The sequence below is a fragment of the Melanostigma gelatinosum genome, assembly GCF_949748355.1.
Source record: "Melanostigma gelatinosum genome assembly, chromosome: 12".
In the NCBI taxonomy this organism is placed as follows: Eukaryota; Metazoa; Chordata; class Actinopteri; order Perciformes; family Zoarcidae; genus Melanostigma; species Melanostigma gelatinosum.
The window spans coordinates 5,454,295-5,472,204 of NC_136645.1; the positions used below are offsets into that span (position 1 = coordinate 5,454,295).

The following is a 17,910-nucleotide window of genomic DNA, read 5'->3' on the forward strand; positions in this document are numbered from 1 at the left end:
TACATAATTGTGGACTCTGAAACTAAAACGCTCGCCACTGAACTGGATGGCACCAACCTGCGCTGAGGAGGGAACGATCCCCGCGGAGGCTTCCACCGGACTGAGTCTGAGCTTCACACCGACAGAGGCGAGTCCGTCGTGAGTCACACTGGGACAAAAGACCGGCACAGAGACCTCTTTACTCCCCGTGGAGACATCAGACTTGGACAGGATGTATTAGCGTCAGTGCTATTAACTTATCATCACTGTTAAAAAAAAAAACCTTCATTATTATTTCAATTTCTGAGGGTCATTTCTCGCGGAGCGCTTGTTCGGACGAAGGATCTGATTTTAAAAAGTCGCGTGCAGGATTTTTTTTGAACACACTTTCGCTTACTATTTTTATTTTTCACTGAGAGATCAGAGGATGGTTTGTGTGTCAGGAGCCGCTGGACAGAAGAGAAGTGGGTATTAATCACCTGTTACCACTTTCAATCTATCTGTGGGGGGAAAAAATGGAAAACTACACGACGTGGAGTAATTTCACCCACGTTCTGTCCGAGCTGGACGGCGAGGGAGAGAAGAAGGGCGATGAGGAGGTGGACGGCGGGAGCGGTGGAGCAAACCGGGGACTGCGCGTCCTCGTCGGCTGCGTCCTCTTCCTGCTCATCGTGTCCACGCTGCTCGGGAACACGCTGGTGTGCGCCGCCGTGGTCAGGTTCCGCCACCTGCGCTCCAAGGTCACCAACTTCTTCGTCATCTCGCTGGCCGTGTCTGACCTGTTCGTGGCCGTGCTGGTGATGCCCTGGGAGGCCATCACGGAGGTGACCGGCACGTGGCTGTTCGGACGGTTCTGCGGGGTCTGGATCGCCTTCGACATCATGTGCTCCACAGCCTCCATCCTGCACCTGTGCATAATCAGTGTGGACCGCTACTGGGCCATCGCCAGCCCGTTCAAGTATGAGCGGAAGATGACTCACCGGGTGGCGTTTGTCATGATCGGGGTGGCGTGGTCGCTGTCCATCCTGATCTCCTTCATCCCGGTGCAGCTCAACTGGCATCAGGTCGGGGAGGAGGAAGACGAAGCGATGGAGGAAATGATGGAGATGATGGTGGCCAGTGGCAGGAATTTCACAAACAGCAGCAACCTCAACGCCAGCACCCCCGCCAAGAGCTGTGTCGCCAACCTGAACAAAACCTACGCCATCTCCTCCTCCCTCATCAGCTTCTACATCCCAGTGGTGATCATGATCGCCACCTACACCCGGATCTACAGGATCGCTCAGACCCAAATCCGCCGGATCACGTCTTTGGAGAGGGCGGCTGAGCAGGCGCAGAACCAAGGCTACGGAGTGAACCGGAACCAGCAGCAAAGGCCCAACGAAGAAGCCTCACTGAAGTCGTCGTTTAAGAAGGAAACCAAAGTCCTGAAGACACTCTCCATTATCATGGGGGTGTTTGTCTTCTGCTGGCTGCCATTCTTTGTCCTCAACTGCACGGTGCCGTTCTGTGACCCGCCCTGCGTTAGCGACACCACCTTCACCGTCTTCGTCTGGTTCGGCTGGGCCAACTCCTCCCTCAACCCGGTCATTTATGCATTCAACGCAGACTTCCGCCGGGCCTTCGCAACCATTCTGGGTTGCAACCAAATGTGCCCCAACAACGCGGTGGAAGCCGCGAACTTCAGCGACGAGCTCGTTTCTTACCACCACGACACGACGCTCCACAAGGAGACGCTGGTGCCCACGCAGCCGCAGCAGCATCCACGCAACATTAACGTCGGGTCAGACCACCTGGAGGACACGAGCCCACAGCTTGACGAGGAGTCGATCATCTCCAATGGTTCCCGGAGCCACAACAGACTGCTGCTGCTTCCCGCCACCGTGCAGCTCGAGGATGAGCCGGAAATCTCCTTGGAAACCATCACGCCGTTGACCTCGGCGGTGGGGCTTGAGAGTGATGCTCTATTACCAGGACAAGTCCACCAGGATGATTAGGGCAGGAAGCGCATCCAGATGGCAGCCACAACGAAACAGAAAGTTATCCTGTGTTGCTTTTACTCCCAAATGTTTGCTTTTTTATTTCATTTGAAACAATGGAGGACTTTCACGACTTTATAATCGAGCTGCTCCCTAATATCTGGTGAAAGATACCACAAGAGAGCCTCGACTGTAAAGCCTCAGCTTCAGATAAAATGCCAATATTAGAATTTGCAGATTCCTTTCCATGGGAGTGCTGGATCGTTTTGTTCAGTATTTGTGTTTGCACTTGTTGAAATGGAAGCAGATTTAGTTTGATTGAAATAGACACTAAGATAAGAGATTAAAGGAGCTGTATTTAACATTGTGAACATTATATAGCAGCAAACAACTAAAGATAAAGTGAAGTAATGTCGACCTGAGCAGAGAATGAAGTCACTCTCCCTCTGTGTGTGTTGTTATCCAAGCTTCTCCTTTTGTTCTTCATAGCCGGCCGTTAGTGTTTTTTAGTGCATGCTAGTGCATGATTGTGCACGTGAGCGTGCCCACTAGCTCACCGCCACCGCTTAACAGCTGATAACACTGTCCCAACCTCCAGCACAGTTTTGGAAGCGTAGCACCCACCGCCGGGTTCCCCCTCAGGTAAACACTGCTGGCTCTGTCAGCTCATTTGTTGTTGTCTGCGCTGTTATCACCGTTAGCACCGTTAGCACCGTTAGCTGTGAGCAGGAGGCTCGCCTTCGCCATGTTGAGAGCCTTTGAGAGGAAATCGAAATGCTCCCGATCTCGTATCTTGCTTTTAAATAATGTTTTTTTTTTTCAGACATTAAGCCTAAATTATTACACTGAAGCACTAAATGTTTCAATTATTCAATTAGTCTGCACTGTAAAATATCTGCTATTTTCATGAAAAAAAGGTTAATACAATTTAACTTAATTTCACTGTAATTTACATATTTAGCAACATTGCTGTCCTGTGGAGTTGAGAGCAAGGACAACCCACCATGTGAGCACTGCGAGATGGCTGCTGCGGTGTTTGTCTTCTGTCAGCTTTCTTACAACAGTTCATCAGTGCAATCCTTTTGGTTGTTGATGATCATTTCTGAGGTTTTCACTTGAATGTAATTACACCCACAAATGAAAGGTGACTGACGCTGTGCTTGTCGTTGTCGTGTTCCTGGTATTACACAGTGTTTGGGCATACACCGATTACAATACTTGCCCAGTAATTTATGTGTATCAATGCCCTCGTTCAACAAATAAACACAATATCATTTGCATAACACTAAGAAGCAATCTGTAAACATTTGGAACAAGCTGTGCGGAACACGGAACACAATCTGGTCACAGCCAGAAGGCGTTGCCAGGTGGAAACCTGCGACCCCGCAGCGAACGCTGAACAAGGGAGGACACACACACAACCAGCCAACGCTAAAGATCAACTTTAGATATTCCACAGGTATTATTATTTTTTTTTTCCTGTAAAATGTCCGCTTTAATGAGTAGCACCGCCTTTGATATAAGTTTATTAACTGGAGGGAAAATGTGGCATCGTGGTTTTGTTGGTGGTCATTAAATTATACATTGAGCTAAAATGCAGAATCATGGACATGGTCCTTTAAGAAGATGATCAGACTGGCAACAGGTTAGCTCATAATGTTAGATTACTGCTGAAGCTGCTTAATGTATGAAAGGACGGATGAGGTTGTTAATGAAGGTTGGGTCACCAACAGGAACAGTTCCCATGACGGTGTAATCTCAGCTGCTCCATCACCTCACCACCCTCCATTCTTGTTTTTTTGCACAAGCCTTTCATAAGAAAATTAAAGTCATTACCAAGGAATTACTGTGAAAGCCATTTTAATATTGATGCAGGGCACATAATCACTGTTTAATACGCTTCTTACGAACCTCTGCGGAGGAGCGGATGAACAGTTACTGAAGTCAGCAAAGTTTGAAGAGTTTGCAACAGAGCAGAAAGTGTTTAATGGTGATCATTGCTTTCCCAAAGATTTTATTTTACAGAAAACCGAAACATTACAGTTAAGACAGAATTATTAAAAGCACTCTAAGTGATGAAGGACAAAGCGTTGAACACAGCTAAATATAGAGCATTATGTTGTGTCAAGAAAAAGAAATTCAGGCTCATCGTAGCCAATAAGAAACCTGTTTGCAGCTGTTAGAGGCGTGTCTCAAACTGCAGCAGCAGGATGCTTTATGTTCCCGCAAAGCTCGAGAGGGCTGGAGGGCAGCTCAAAAAGTCTGATCCAATGAACCAATGAACAACCAGCCTCCTGCTGCAGATACATTCTGCTGCACTTCTGCTGTTGTTCTCTGAGACAGGACACCATTTGACACCCCCGCTCTGACATTCCCACCATGTCCTTTATACTTGCAAAATGTAACTACAATAGATATGCAAAAAATGCAATATTTATTGCCATCAAACATATCTGTGGCTGTTGAATGAGAGCAAAAGCCAGAGATGATGATAAGACTGATAGTAAAATAAAGCGATGGGTATGTGTTGTGGTGACATAAGATTTTACATGAATGTTTTTGAGCTGACGATATATTTCAGAAGTCTGCGACGGAAAGTAACTTTTGTTTGGGGTCGCAGACACCACAGCTGTAAAGCCTTTTAAACAGCACTCTGTCAAAAACAAGTCTGACCTCTCTGGGGTCCAAACAGAAGTGACGTCACTGTAGATAACATACTTTCCATTTATTTGTACGTCAATTACATTACAAGCTTCTAATTCTGACACAACTAAAAAGAAACCTCGATGGAGATGAATGGTCAGGTCATTAGAACCTCTCACAAATGCTTGATGATGAAATAAAAACAAAACTACAGATGAAAAAAGCGTGAAGCATGTTTTTCTTTTTCCAACATCTCTCTGCCTGCTCCTTTAATCTTCAGGCAGTAGTGGAGTTGAAACGGAGCAGAGGCACCCGGGGGCCGCGAAGGGGACGACACCCTGAACCCCGCAGGTGTCTCCTGCAGGTTCAGCCGTTCAGACTCAGGCTACATCTGTATTGGTGGCTGTGACTGAGAGAGATGAACATTTCAAGTGTTGAAGGTTTAGGTTGTGGCTCAGTTGTATGTTATATACTTCAGTGAATTCCCAAAAACATAAAGACGGTGGAGGTTGGGGTGGTGGATCCTGCGTTCAAACAAACGACATTATTTTATTTCATGTTATTGTTCTTAGTAAGTACAAATTCCAAACCAGATAACCAGACTGTAACAGACACATTTCTGTTAACAGACAATAAAGACATATTCTATTATATTTATTCTATTGTAGGCAGGGAGCTGCGGAAGGTTTTTTTTATTAGGAAGGTTCCTAACTCAGTGCTAGCTCGTCAAATCCTCTAAATGAAAGGGTGTTTCAATGCTTCCTTTCTTATCTCCTTTAGCAAAGGATACACTGGACCATTCTTCACCAAGAGAAAGGAGATAATGCCATCCCACAATTACTTGCAGCAGCAACATTTAAAGCGACTGGCATTCCACATATTGATGAAAACCAACAATGTACCTGTCTTGCATAGATTTAACAATTATATTTAAACAGTCATGTGCGAATTGGGATGTCAACAAATATGAGTGGACAGTAACAAACACATTGTTTCAGTTGTTTTTTATTTTTATTTATTTCTAACATTTCTGCTCACAGTCAGAAGATAAATATTTTTTTCCCCTCATACAGTTACGTACAAAGAGAGAGAGAAACAAATCCAAAACAGTAAACACAGACAGAGTGGAGTGTTTTCATATCAGTGCTGCATCACGATCCGCTCCGCTACCCAAAGTCACCTCATGCCCACAGGAGGGATCCGGAAAATTAAAAACATAACTTCACCTGACAAACTTGGCCCATTCTTTAAAAACAGGGACAACTCTAATCACAAAAGCATCCGCTGTGAAAATATCAAGACACAAAATACACACTCATACCGTTTGAAATGAGACCATTATTCTCTGCTTTAAATATAGATATGTGAGACTGTTCTCGTTTCTGCCGTTCTCCCTGCATGGAACATTTTCACACTTCTCTCTGTCTTCATCCTTTGCTGTTTGGCTTCATGTCTGCAAAGATAAAGTGACTTTCTATACGACACAAAGGTCACTGTGTCTTCAGATTGTGTCTCCGTCCATCTGTGAACAGGACAGAGAAATGGGACGATGTTTTCAGAGGCTCAGTGGTATTCAAACCACATTCGTTACTGCACTCACATCCTACACACTGGGCAATTACTGCACACGCACACACGCACGCACGCACGCACGCAAATGACAAAAATGTTAGAAAGGCTAAAGGAAGGATCTGATTTTTACAATGTCCCTCAGATAAATTACAGACAGAGCTCACATTTTAGGTCAAGAAAATTGTCAGATTTTTGACCAATTTACATTTAAACACTAGAAAAAAATACTGTAGAACTATTACATTGAATTCTCTGGCTGGTGCACAGAGAACAATGATAATCTAATTCTCCTTAGATCCATAGACTCTCTCCCTTTTCCTTTACCTTTAGATCCTGCTGTTGAAATGCAATCTGCTTCAGGCTCTCTCCGGATGTTAAATGATCAGGTCACCACCCTGCATTTTAAACCTGGTATTTGTCTCCATCCTCCATATCGCCTGTCTGCCCACATCATGAATTAATTCTGTTTTTGGTAAAGCATTATTTAAAGCTGGTGAGGGAACAGTACTGACCGTGCTGACCCCAACCGTGCTGTTCTACGTTCTCTCTTGAACCCCCCTATTCTGCTCTGTGGTCTAAACGTGACCCATTACTATCCCACGCTGCGGTCTAAATATGACCCCACCTATCCTTGTCTGCGGTCTAGCTTGACCCTCACCTATCCAGCCCTGCGCTCGGACCCTCCGCAGGTCCGACCCCACCATATGTTTCGGGATCTGTTGAAATCCTACCATACTCCCCTAGGGGCTATCTAGACCCGCACTGTCCTGTGTCTGCGGTCTTCCAGACCCCCGTATCCTAGTCTGCAGTCCGTCGTGACATTCCTCTATCCTTTGCTTTGACTCAACCGGTCCTCTTACCTCTGGTCTAACATCTACTTGTTCACGTTCTACCCTTAGAGTTCTCTCATGACTAATTGTCGATTTTCTTGGGAAATTCACCACAGCAGGAGGTAAGGTATGTATTTATTTATTCATATAAATACATGTCTTTTTGGGGATTAGGCCTGTTGGACCTCAGTATCCCTACCCTCGGTGATAGTACTTCAGGATGGAGTCCAATCGCCAAAGACTTTGCCCTTTTCATATTTGAGGCCTGTATAATAAATCATTGTTAAATTATGAAACAAGTCTCTCCTGATTGACATATATGCCAACAGAGAACAGCTCTCTCAGCTTTCAATGGTTTTTTAAAGACAGCTAGCTCCTATACAGTCCCATCCCATTCTCTTTCAATTTCACCTCCTTTATATTGCCTTTTTGTCTACACACACACACACACACACACCTACACACACACACACACACACACACACACACACACACACACACACACACACACACACACACACACACACACACACTCAAGGTGGTAGTTTGGTGTCATAATCAGTGCAGTAATCACAGCAGAGGAGGTGACGGCGGAGATGGACCGCTGATTGCGGCCACCTCTCAACGACTGTTGAAAACCAGATCGTGGAGACCTCTGTTTGCTGTCAAGGGCTCTAAGTAATTACCAGCTCATCTTGCTCACAGACAAACACACACACACACACACACGCACGCACACACACGTGCAGACAGTTGGAGACTGTCAGGTTTTCAGTCTTGTGGGAGAAATGAAAGAGAAATGTAAAAAGGAGAAGACACTGGTAGCAGGTTGGGAGAAACACGCGTTGAAATTAAGCCTCCAAGAAAACAGGAACAAAGCAAAACGTGTGTGCATAAGAATATGACCATATTAGTGATACTTAGGAATACTCCTGCCACTCCAGTGAAGATGTGTCTGAGGCGGAGGTTGAATCACCCTACCGGGATAACAGTATTTAATTAATTTTACTTTATGTATGAAAACATGGTGTGGCACATGCTTTGTGGCAAGAATTCATGTTTAGGAGCTCTCCAAAAATATCCGGTGTGCCCTTTGAAAAGGTAATGAAAGTGTCTTTGTTTGGAACAACAGAATTAGGCATGTTTGATCTTAGTGACCTTTCGGTTTTGCACATTGGACTGTTTGCTCAAACAGATGAAGTGTTTTTTTTTTCTAATCAACTCTCTTGATTGAGTTTGTTTCTCGAATCCACCAACAGGAGGCAACAGAGTCACAGCTGCCGATCTGTTCTACAGTGAATTGGGACATGTTCCTCTCATACACACACGACCTATTGTACACAAACAGTCTCACACACACACACACACACACACACACTCACCAGAGGTTTTTTCGGACTTGTATCATTATGTCTAATTAAATCCTCCATTAGATTAAAAGTCTATACCACAGAAAAAACAAAACTCAATACAATTGAAAGTATCAATTTCTTATTTTGGAGGAGTTTGAGTGTTCCACTCTGCCAATGTGTTGGTCTCATCAGGTGGAAACACAAGTGTGCATAATCTATGTATCACCATTGTTTGATCATTATTTCGTTACTTCCCTCGACCTATACAGTACCCAGCATTCACTTACAAAGCCAGCTCTGAGCCCATGTATTTGATTTCAAATAGGGTCGGGTTGCGGGTCTTCATAAGGGGACAGGTCTGGTCCAGAATTAACTGTAGGGTTGTGTTCCAGGATTTAAGTGAAACATCTAGCAGCTGAACAGTCAGATAATTGGTGGAGACCAAATCACAGCTAAAATGTAAGTGAATATTGGACGTAATTGATCAGACGAGCACCACTCCACTGGGATGATAATTTAGCTCTGTGTCAGCTGGATGTGGAAGTAAGTTTACGAACATGTTAGCCAGAACAAAGTCTGATAATATCCTCATACAACGGTTCACGAATAGTTACTCCATTTTCCTGCATTTTCCTTTGAAAGCCTGCAACGTGTGTTGATTTCAGCTTGTTACATGAATATGGCCTTTTCAAAAATAAATGTCCTTCTTCAAAGGAAACTCAGTGAAGTTTAGGCAACAAAATCACTTAGTTAGGTTAAGGAACAGTTCGTCGTTTCGGTTAAAATAACCACAAAAGTGCCGTCACTGAAGTATGCAAGTTCTGTGACAAAAACATCAACACTGACCTCTCGTTTCACATGCGGGGACGAAGTGGCTGAAAGATCACTGTTCGGTTGACCCATCCACCTCCCCTCCCGCCCACTGTATGATGTAGCCTTCTATACTTCCTGGTTCAAGATAACATTCGGAAACAATTTGTGGGATGCCCACGGATTATGCCGCATTATTTTTTGTAGGTGTGGCAATGAATGCTAGATGAGACCAGCCTGTGTCAGACGCATGTGTCAGCTTGTTTTGGAGTTCTTCTGCCCACGGAGGGCCTAAAAACAAAGAATGCTGCCTTTAATAAAAGATTGAATCCAGGATTTTATAAGCAATCCAGTGTGTTATATTACACGGTGAAGCTGGTAATTTGACAAAGAAATCTTCCACTACCATGTGTAAACACCGGAAAGGTAAATTTGTCTCTCTCTGGTGTAAAAACTATCCAAAAAAAAGACGGAAAATTGAGAGGGGATGAAAACCACCTCAGTTCTACACATTATTTATTCATTTTTATTTATTCTTCGTCATACACAAAGCCTGACACCACTGATCTGCTTTTGACCAAACTTGAGAAAATCATGCTTCTCATCGATACCCACTGACGCTGCTCGGCTCGAGAGCAAAGTGTACTGGCAGCTGAAAGCAAGGTGACATATTTGTTCCTGATTGGCCCAGACTGGGCGGAACAACATGTTTACCGTTGTCGTCTTGTTTTTAGAACATCCTTCTCTCGCCAAGCAGATTTTTGGCAGTGTGCGCCGGCAAAGGGCCGTCTTCGGATCTCCAGGAACCCCTGAGCTGAATGAGAAGGAGCTGGGCGGCGAAGGTGTCGACGGGGGGTTAAGCTGTGACCCAGATTCCTGCACGAGTCTTTGTCCTGGAGGAGAGAGAAGATTCTCCTCATTCATCTCGCTGAGGGCCGAGATACTTATTGTTATAAAAGCAGCGACAGAGGGAGCGAGAGAGAGAGAGACTCGGGCCAATAGAAAAAGTGACTTTGAGTTTCGATGTTCTTTCATGCAGGTCGTGCATTGTGGATCATTTTGGGGATACATGGAAAATGAGAAGCTCACTAGCTTTCTTGTCTATACGGTGTTTGTTTCTCTCTCATTGTAGAATGAGCTGTAGATCTGTGCTGTAAAGGTCACTGGCTCTGCAGGAGCTCATTTTCACATTCACATTCAGGAGGAACTGTCAATTCTGTAGTGCTTCAACATAATTACCATCGCCATCTCAGCCATCTCACTTTTAACATGTAGTTCGGAGCTGCAAGCTCTGCTTACAGAGGCTTCAATCAAGTTACCGCACTACCACACAAGATATGACTGCATACATATCATGAAATTGTCATATTGTCGTTTGCAGGCATCAAGACTGAGCGTATAACAAACAATAAATCAATATTTGCTGTTTTTAAACTGAAAAACAACAGACACAGCATATCATCATGCATTGGATTCAATAACTCAACTGCATACATGGGGTACATTTATTTAAAATGTTTTAACTTTTTAATCATGTCGAGAGAGTCTGGCATGACACAAACCACATAAAAAGCTGTTGTTTGTCACCTGCTGTGAGGGTTCAGACTATAAAAAACCAAAGGGACGAATAAGTTCAAAGACAAGTATTGTTTCTCTTTGGGCAAGTGCATTTGGGCAAAATGATGTATGAGAGCTCAAGATCAGTGAACTCAAGCGCAAACAAGATCAAATGGAAAGTTATCTGAGCAAGTGCTTCACAGCACCTCGAGAATCGTCTTTAAAGCACCCTGAGGGGTGCAGAGTAGGATTTACATTTTTTTATTTGAATTGTTGGCTCAACTCACACAATTTTGTCATATTTTGTTGTCTGTTGCCTCGAAAGTATATATTTTTGCATCACTGATGTTGAACTCTCCTTCTATCGCTTTCTCCTTTCCACTGTGACTTGGAGTCTCATTGAGCTGCTGATGTGGTTGTTGTGGATTTCAATTTTGAATGTTTGTTTTGTCCCAGTGCTTCTTTACAGCCGAGTGCTTCCTGCTGGCTTTCAAAAGCTGACTATTTCATACAACCATGAAAATGTTTTACTTTATAGAATGCTCTCACTCTGAAGAGCAGACGGTGTTCATTATTCTCTGAGAACATTGATGCTTATCGTTTTCTAAATGAATTCTGAATATCATGTAATGACAAGCTGCTGTAGTATATGGCGGACAATCAATCCCAATCTCTGCAGCAGATTCATCGTAATGTCATGCATTATTCTTTTCACATCGTGTACATCTCTCTCTCATTCTCATTTATCTGCACTGTTTGTTGTCTGAACATTTACTTGCAGCTGTCTGATGCTTTTCGAGTGCTGGCACCAGAACATGTCTATACATTATGATCAATAAAGTGTATTGAAAAAATATGTACTGTCCATGTACAAATTAAATATAAGCATAGTGCCTTCATGTTTACATCAAAATCCTTGCAACTGTAGAACACTAATTCTTTTATCATATTTATTTCACAAAGATCAAACAAAATCAAGATGCTGCAGTTGAAGCATTTATGCAGAATCTTATAAAAAAGAGTTTTGTTTTCGAGATGAACGACATCCAAACCCCTGAGATGTCATCAGTGTCCTACAGAGTGTGAAACCTTGGCAAGTGTGTCCATTCTCTCTCTCTCTCTCACACACACACACGCACGCGCGCGTGCACGCACACACATAGAGGGTTTTGTCAGGAGGGGTAAATGTGGGAGGTGTTTTGGATTTTTGGGTGGGCAGTTCTTCGTATAGTCCTCCTCATTCCCCCTCCTTCCTCCACCCTCTCCTCCTTTATCCTCGTCTTCTCCCCTCTTTTATCCAAGTGTTTGTGGTCCCCACATTCCCACAGCGACTCTGAGCCGTGGAACGTCACACGGTAAGAACACCGGGCCTCTGCTCACACTGACTAACAAACCCTGAACACTGAACTACTCTGCATTTCTGCGTCTTCCTAAAGCGGTCAAACCAAATATTAGAGCGCGAGAGACAAAGAAGAAAGACTTCTTTTTTTGTCATGACTTATTGATGAGGGGTGCATTTGGAGCGGTGGGGGGTGTGCATGGAAGGGGGGGGGGGATTATTTTTGTTTTGGTGCTGTGTGTCTTTGTTTTCTATCTTCCAGAAACTCGTTTTAAAACGCTGCAGTGGAAAGCTGTTTCATATTGCCAAAGGATGTGACTTTGTTGTTTTATTATTCTTATTTCAAGACGGTCATGAACTTCTAAAAATGAATCCTGAATATGTTAAAGGAGATCTGAAAGAGAGAAAAAAAGTCATCGTCTCAAACCAGTTTGAGAGAAAAAAGGGACACTATTATATATATATATATATAACGTTCAGTTGTTATTGAAGTAACAGGCAGTAGCTGCTGAAAGCAGGGTTGTGGCCTCACTTTCTTCTTTTATAAGAAGCAACTTGATGTTATTTCTCTGACAGATATTGTCGCAAGAGAATTTACTTCGGGAAACCAAATAAATATTATTTGATTCTTATTTTGATATTATTTCTTCGCATATTTATTGAGCCAAACTCAATGTTTTTGGCTAACAGCTAGTGGAGCCAGTGCACTCACTGCTACGCCGCCTCTCAGCTGCTGCTGCGCGGGCAGACACATTGGTGATGACATGTCTCACACAAAGACTTTGAGCGTATGACCTACATACGTCGCTGCTTGTTTTGTGTTTGAATGAATTGCGTTCAACAGCGCATTAAGGCCAATTGGTGTCTAGACGTGGGGGGGGGGGGGGGGGGGGGGGGGGGTTAGCCGATTGTCTGTTGTATTGATTCAATCGCATAATACAGCAGTGGCTGCAGACACACATGGCAGAGATCTGCACTCATTGTAGTTGAACAACAAATCCATTAAGGGTCAGACACAAAATTACATTTTACAAATGATGAAAAATAAGTAACTCCACAAAAAAGCATGTATTTACATTCGGCAACTCTTTGTAAAGTGAAATGAAATGTTGACTGACATTGATCCCTCTTTGACTAAGATGCACAATGATCCTGATGGTTTACCTCTGTGTGCTATATTCTGTAACGGCACAGGCCATAGTGGAGAATAATCTTCAAACCATCAGCACTTATCACCATTCAATGGCATCGGAGAATTCTCAACTCTGATTGGTTCACATGTATTGCTTATTTTTTTTGTATTATACAGGATCTTGTGAGAAACCTTACATGCTGTTGTAATATTTACAATGCCCTTGGTACAAATAGCATTTTGTTTCCTTGCTCGACAAACCAGTGATTTTAGTCAGTGGAAGTGAAATGTGTTTTGTTTTTGTGCTGCATGGAAATAAAGTAGAAACCATGCCCACTAACTATGAGCAATGAGATGACAATGAGCAGAAAAGCTCTGGGATCAGTATATGGAGTCAATTTTTTTTTTTTTTTTTTGCTTCCCAATGGGAAATATATATAAATAAATATAATAATTGTAGTAAAGTGCCTGGTTGGCACATTTGTTCAGAGAGCACTTTGGCTATAACTGAAACAAAAACACGAAGAGCTCTGGAGCATAATCTACTATTGATTGAATTTTCCACCTCATTACAACACAAAAACAAATATTATGAATCAGAATAATTATGAAACCTCACAACCTGTTTTGTTGTTTGCACTGTATAACATCATTAACGGTATGTTGGTACAGGGATGCAACCTGTTCCGTGTTTATACACTGACCCAGGGGCACAGTGGGTCACAGGCTCATTAATTCAGACTAATTGCTTACTTTGCTGATTGCAAAGGTCTTTAATTAAACACACAACAGCTAACTCGACAAATCGACTGCAGGCAGAATTTTTCCTTTAGATTCACTTGTTTTATAAATGTATTGACTTCGCTAAAATCAATATTAGAATATTGTTGTATGTGTTAAATTTTTTGTCATTATTAAAATAATTAAAATTTCACAGATTTTCTTTCCTGTATTTTCTTGTTATTTTCTTGCATTTGATACTACTGTTTTTTGTAAAAGAGAAATACATGTGGAAATGAATTATTAACAGGAGCTTAGCTGTAATCCTCTCTTCCACCTTCCCTTCCTCCGTGCTTGATGCTTGACAGCTGCATGTCCGGTCTGGGACATCTTGGGGGTGTGTTTCTGACGCTTGGCTGACTTTCAATAAGTCACTGACAGAGACTCAGGCCCCCACTCTGTGTTCATTGTCCATTTAAAAAAAAAACATTTGACACTCGTGCTGTGTCACTCTATGACATTCTGAACCTCTTGAATACTGTTTATGCAACAAAAACATCTCTTTTCAAAGATTAGTAATGCTGAATCCCTTCAGACATAGAGAATTACTTCAAATGACATGTTCTAGAGTTGAAACTACAAGTGTCTCTATATTGTTATTTTAGCTCCTAAGATCTCGTTTGGAGTATTGAAATACACCGCTGATTTATAGAGCTCTCATACTCAACATTTCCTTTGACCTTTGTTAAAAATGTGGAAGGGATACTGTGAGTTACATCAATGAGGAAACGATTTGGAACATTGTTGGGCGGTCTTAGCTGACGTGCCTCTTCAGTGTGGTATGGAGGATGGGGACAGTGACTTTGGAGTGGCAGACCTGGTTGGTGGTTTCCATCTTTTAAAAGGCCGTGTGCCCCGGGGAGTCCTGTGGTGGGTACTGTGAAAATACAGGGTATACCGGGCTCGTTGCTACGAGACATCCTTGTATAACCAAAGTGAGAGCTGTGTCCGTATACTTGGCACAAAGTCACATATGTTTCCAGTGCGTGTTGGCCTCCGCCACGGTTGCTCCTTGTCACCAATCCTGTTTGTGGTTTCCATGGACAGGATTTCTGGGCATAACGAGGAGAGTGTCCCGTTTGGGGATCTCGGAATTGCGTCTCTGCTCTTTGCAGACGATGTGGTTCCGTTGGCTCCTTCAGAAGGATCCTTATCTGATCGTTGTGGTGAAGAGAGGGTTGAGTCCTAAGAACAAAGGTTTCGATTTACCAGTCCACCGTATACGTTCAGACCCTCACCTTTGGTCATGTGCTTGAGGGTGGCTGGGCCGAGACAGCGATAAGGTGAGGAGCTCCAAAATTCGGAGGGAGCTCGGAGTAGAGCTACTGCTCCTTTGCATTGAAAGGGGCAAACTGAATGGGTCCGGGCATCTGACCAGAATGCCAAGAGGCCCTGGGATTCTGACTTGGGATTGCCTCAGGGTTCCCCAGGAAGAGCTTGGAAGCTGTGCTGGGGTGAGGGACGTGAGCCTGTTACGTTTGATAAATGGATGGAGAAAATAGCATTTATTCCTATCTTTTTGTTTAGTTCAGTTTACATTTAACAGTGAGTAGTATGGAGTTGCATTGTGGAAAATGTAGGATCCAGCGTGTAATTATTTGTTTTTGTATTTGTTTCACCTGATAAATGTAAGCACAATATTCCCTTAGGTTTAGCTCTATTTTTGGTCTCCACCAACTCCTGAGAATCTGTCTCTTTACCTGATACATTTTACATTTTCTTCTTAAGCTAGGCAAGTAGGGTTTTGTGGGTTTTTCTATGTCACAAAACTAAAACTATGATCTTTAAGTGGATGCCATTGACTTTCAACGCAAAGCAAAAGCAAAAGTAGACCTTTTATCTGTTTTTTCTGTGTCCAAATGTCTCCAGCCACCATGAGTGTCCTGCCATGCAGTATCCTCCTTCTCCTCCTCCTCCTCTGCCTCCCCGTCGTCCCTGAGGCCAAGCGGCAGCCTGGTGAGGAGAAACCCGAAAAACCCCGTCAGCCTCCTCCGTCACCCCAACCAGCCAAGAGAGCTAGAAATCGCTCCGTGCCGGGCTCTGGAGAGCTGACCACCAAGGAGGGCCATAGCTGCACTTGGCAGACGTCTGGTGAAGGCCTGGTCCGCTTGCTGGTCAACTGCAGCACTGAAACACTGGGAGTCCAGCAGAGGTGATGGAAGCATTAAGTAATAGCTCACCTGAGACATAAACGTCTCACAATGGATACCGTAATTCACCTTGATGTCACCAGTGAAACTGACTAAAGCGTCATTTTGAATTCAAGTCTTTTTCAGTCATTTAAATAATTCAGGAGTTAACACAGTGAGAATGACAAAACTCGAGCTTATTATTCAAATCATGTGGTGATTTGTTTAATTCTGGACTGAACTGCCTAATGGGGAACATTTAATACATATTTATGATTTAGACGGAACAGCTGAGTTGGACAGTCTGTTCGTGTTTGACGCAATAGCAGGAACATAAAGTCAAACAGTGAGTGACATTTAAAGATTGCTTCTGTTCAGGGCAGTCTTTGTTAGTAATACTCAAACATATTCAGCACTTTGGCATCGGAGACCATGGCTCACATCATGGTTAGGTTCAGGTTGCAGAAAAAAAAGAAGATTGTTTCTTTCATTAAGAAATATCAAATTATTATTATTGTCCTTATCAAAACTCTCTGATCTCCGTGTTTTTGCTTCACTTCTCTAGGTATTGGTGTCGTTACGCCGGTAAACCAGACCTTTGCCAGGCCTATGGAGTGAAGTCCAGCCAGTACTGGAAGCAGCTGGTGGGGAAGCTGAAGAAGAGGCAGAACGCCTGCGAAGGAGAGAAAGTCCTCAAGGCTAAAACCTGCAAGAAGGCTCCCGCCGAGGCCCACATGAAGCTCGCCCAACGCAGTGGAGCGGAGGAGAGGAAGGGAGGGAAGAAGAGAGTACTGCCGGCCAGTAAGAGCTCAGACGGAGGGAAGGTAGAGAGGAGGAAGAAGAAGGAGGAGGGAGAGGAGAGCAAGCAGGAGGATTGGACTGGGTTTAACGAGGAAGGAGTGGTGAACGACATGGCGCCTGTGCAGACTTACTGCAGTGAGGGATGGCACTCCGTCTGCTCGTTCTTTGTCAAGTTTTTTGAGGGTTGATGGGAAATTATGAAGGAAATGCAAATCTCATTTTTGATACATGATGGTGCGAGTTCACAATCTGACAACCCATAGAAAGATGTTTTTCTTTATTGTACAGGAAACACCAGGCAGCTCATTTGTAAAAATAATTTAGATTTATTTTTTCTTCCACAGCTGTTTACCGATGTAAAAGTGGAGATTTCAGCCACTTTGACTTTGATTTGATCGTAAAACAAAACACTTTGTTCATATGAGTTTTTTAAAAACGTAGACGTTTAACAAATGGGGCCACCTGGCATCTAATTTGCAACTTAAAGTGGATAGTCAATTAAGACCTGGCGAATTATACAAAACCATTATCTTAAACCGATCAACACTAACTAAACGCCACATTTCACTAAATGTCCCTCAAAGTCATTGCGCACTCCATCTGCTGACGTAAATCCATGGGGAGGGAACAGATGAACAACATTTGAATGGAGGAAAATTAAGCACTCTGATTCCTTTTTGTGTTAATTAAGCATATTTAGCTTTGGAATGTGTTATGTCGTATGAACGTTGTTGTAGTTGAGCTGTTTAAAATGTGTCATTTTTTTACTTTCTGACTAACAAATAAAAATCGTGTTTTGGTGAACAATCAATCAATGATCCCCACTGATGATGATGGCGATAATAGTAGGGATTACTAGTTTATTTTTGTGACGAGTAACTAATATTTTGTGTAACTTCTCTGTATAAACAATCTGGTTACTATTGGGTGTGATTTAGCCTTTTTTATTATTTTTATTTTTTAATTTTTTAAAGAATTGTTAACATTGTTTCTGGAATTCTTCAATA

At 43.1% G+C, this 17,910-nt stretch overlaps 2 protein-coding genes across 2 annotated transcripts; both read left to right on the top strand.

Moving 5' to 3' along the window:
- Positions 1 to 494: 494 nt before the first annotated feature.
- LOC306785662 (D(1)-like dopamine receptor) lies at positions 495 to 1,976 on the top strand (the record flags this gene model as incomplete). Its single annotated transcript, XM_079280119.1, has 1 exon — positions 495 to 1,976. The coding sequence occupies one exon, from the start codon at positions 495 to 497 to the stop codon at positions 1,974 to 1,976; it is 1,482 nt and encodes a 493-aa protein (XP_079136245.1).
- Positions 1,977 to 12,041: 10,065 nt separating this feature from the next.
- On the top strand, positions 12,042 to 17,827 carry fgfbp3 (fibroblast growth factor binding protein 3). Its single transcript, XM_079280919.1, has 3 exons — positions 12,042 to 12,077; positions 15,843 to 16,125; positions 16,668 to 17,827. The coding sequence occupies exons 2-3, from the start codon at positions 15,848 to 15,850 to the stop codon at positions 17,089 to 17,091; spliced, it is 702 nt and encodes a 233-aa protein (XP_079137045.1). The 5' UTR covers positions 12,042 to 12,077; positions 15,843 to 15,847; the 3' UTR covers positions 17,092 to 17,827.
- The last annotated feature ends 83 nt before the right edge of the window (positions 17,828 to 17,910 follow it).

Coding starts and splice junctions, on each gene's coding strand:
- fgfbp3 (XM_079280919.1), top strand. CDS start 15,848: ATGAGTGTCCTGCCATGCAGTATCCTCCTTCTCCTCCTCCTCCTCTGC. Junction 16,126..16,667: donor ACACTGGGAGTCCAGCAGAG/GTGATGGAAGCA, acceptor TCACTTCTCTAG/GTATTGGTGTCGTTACGCCG.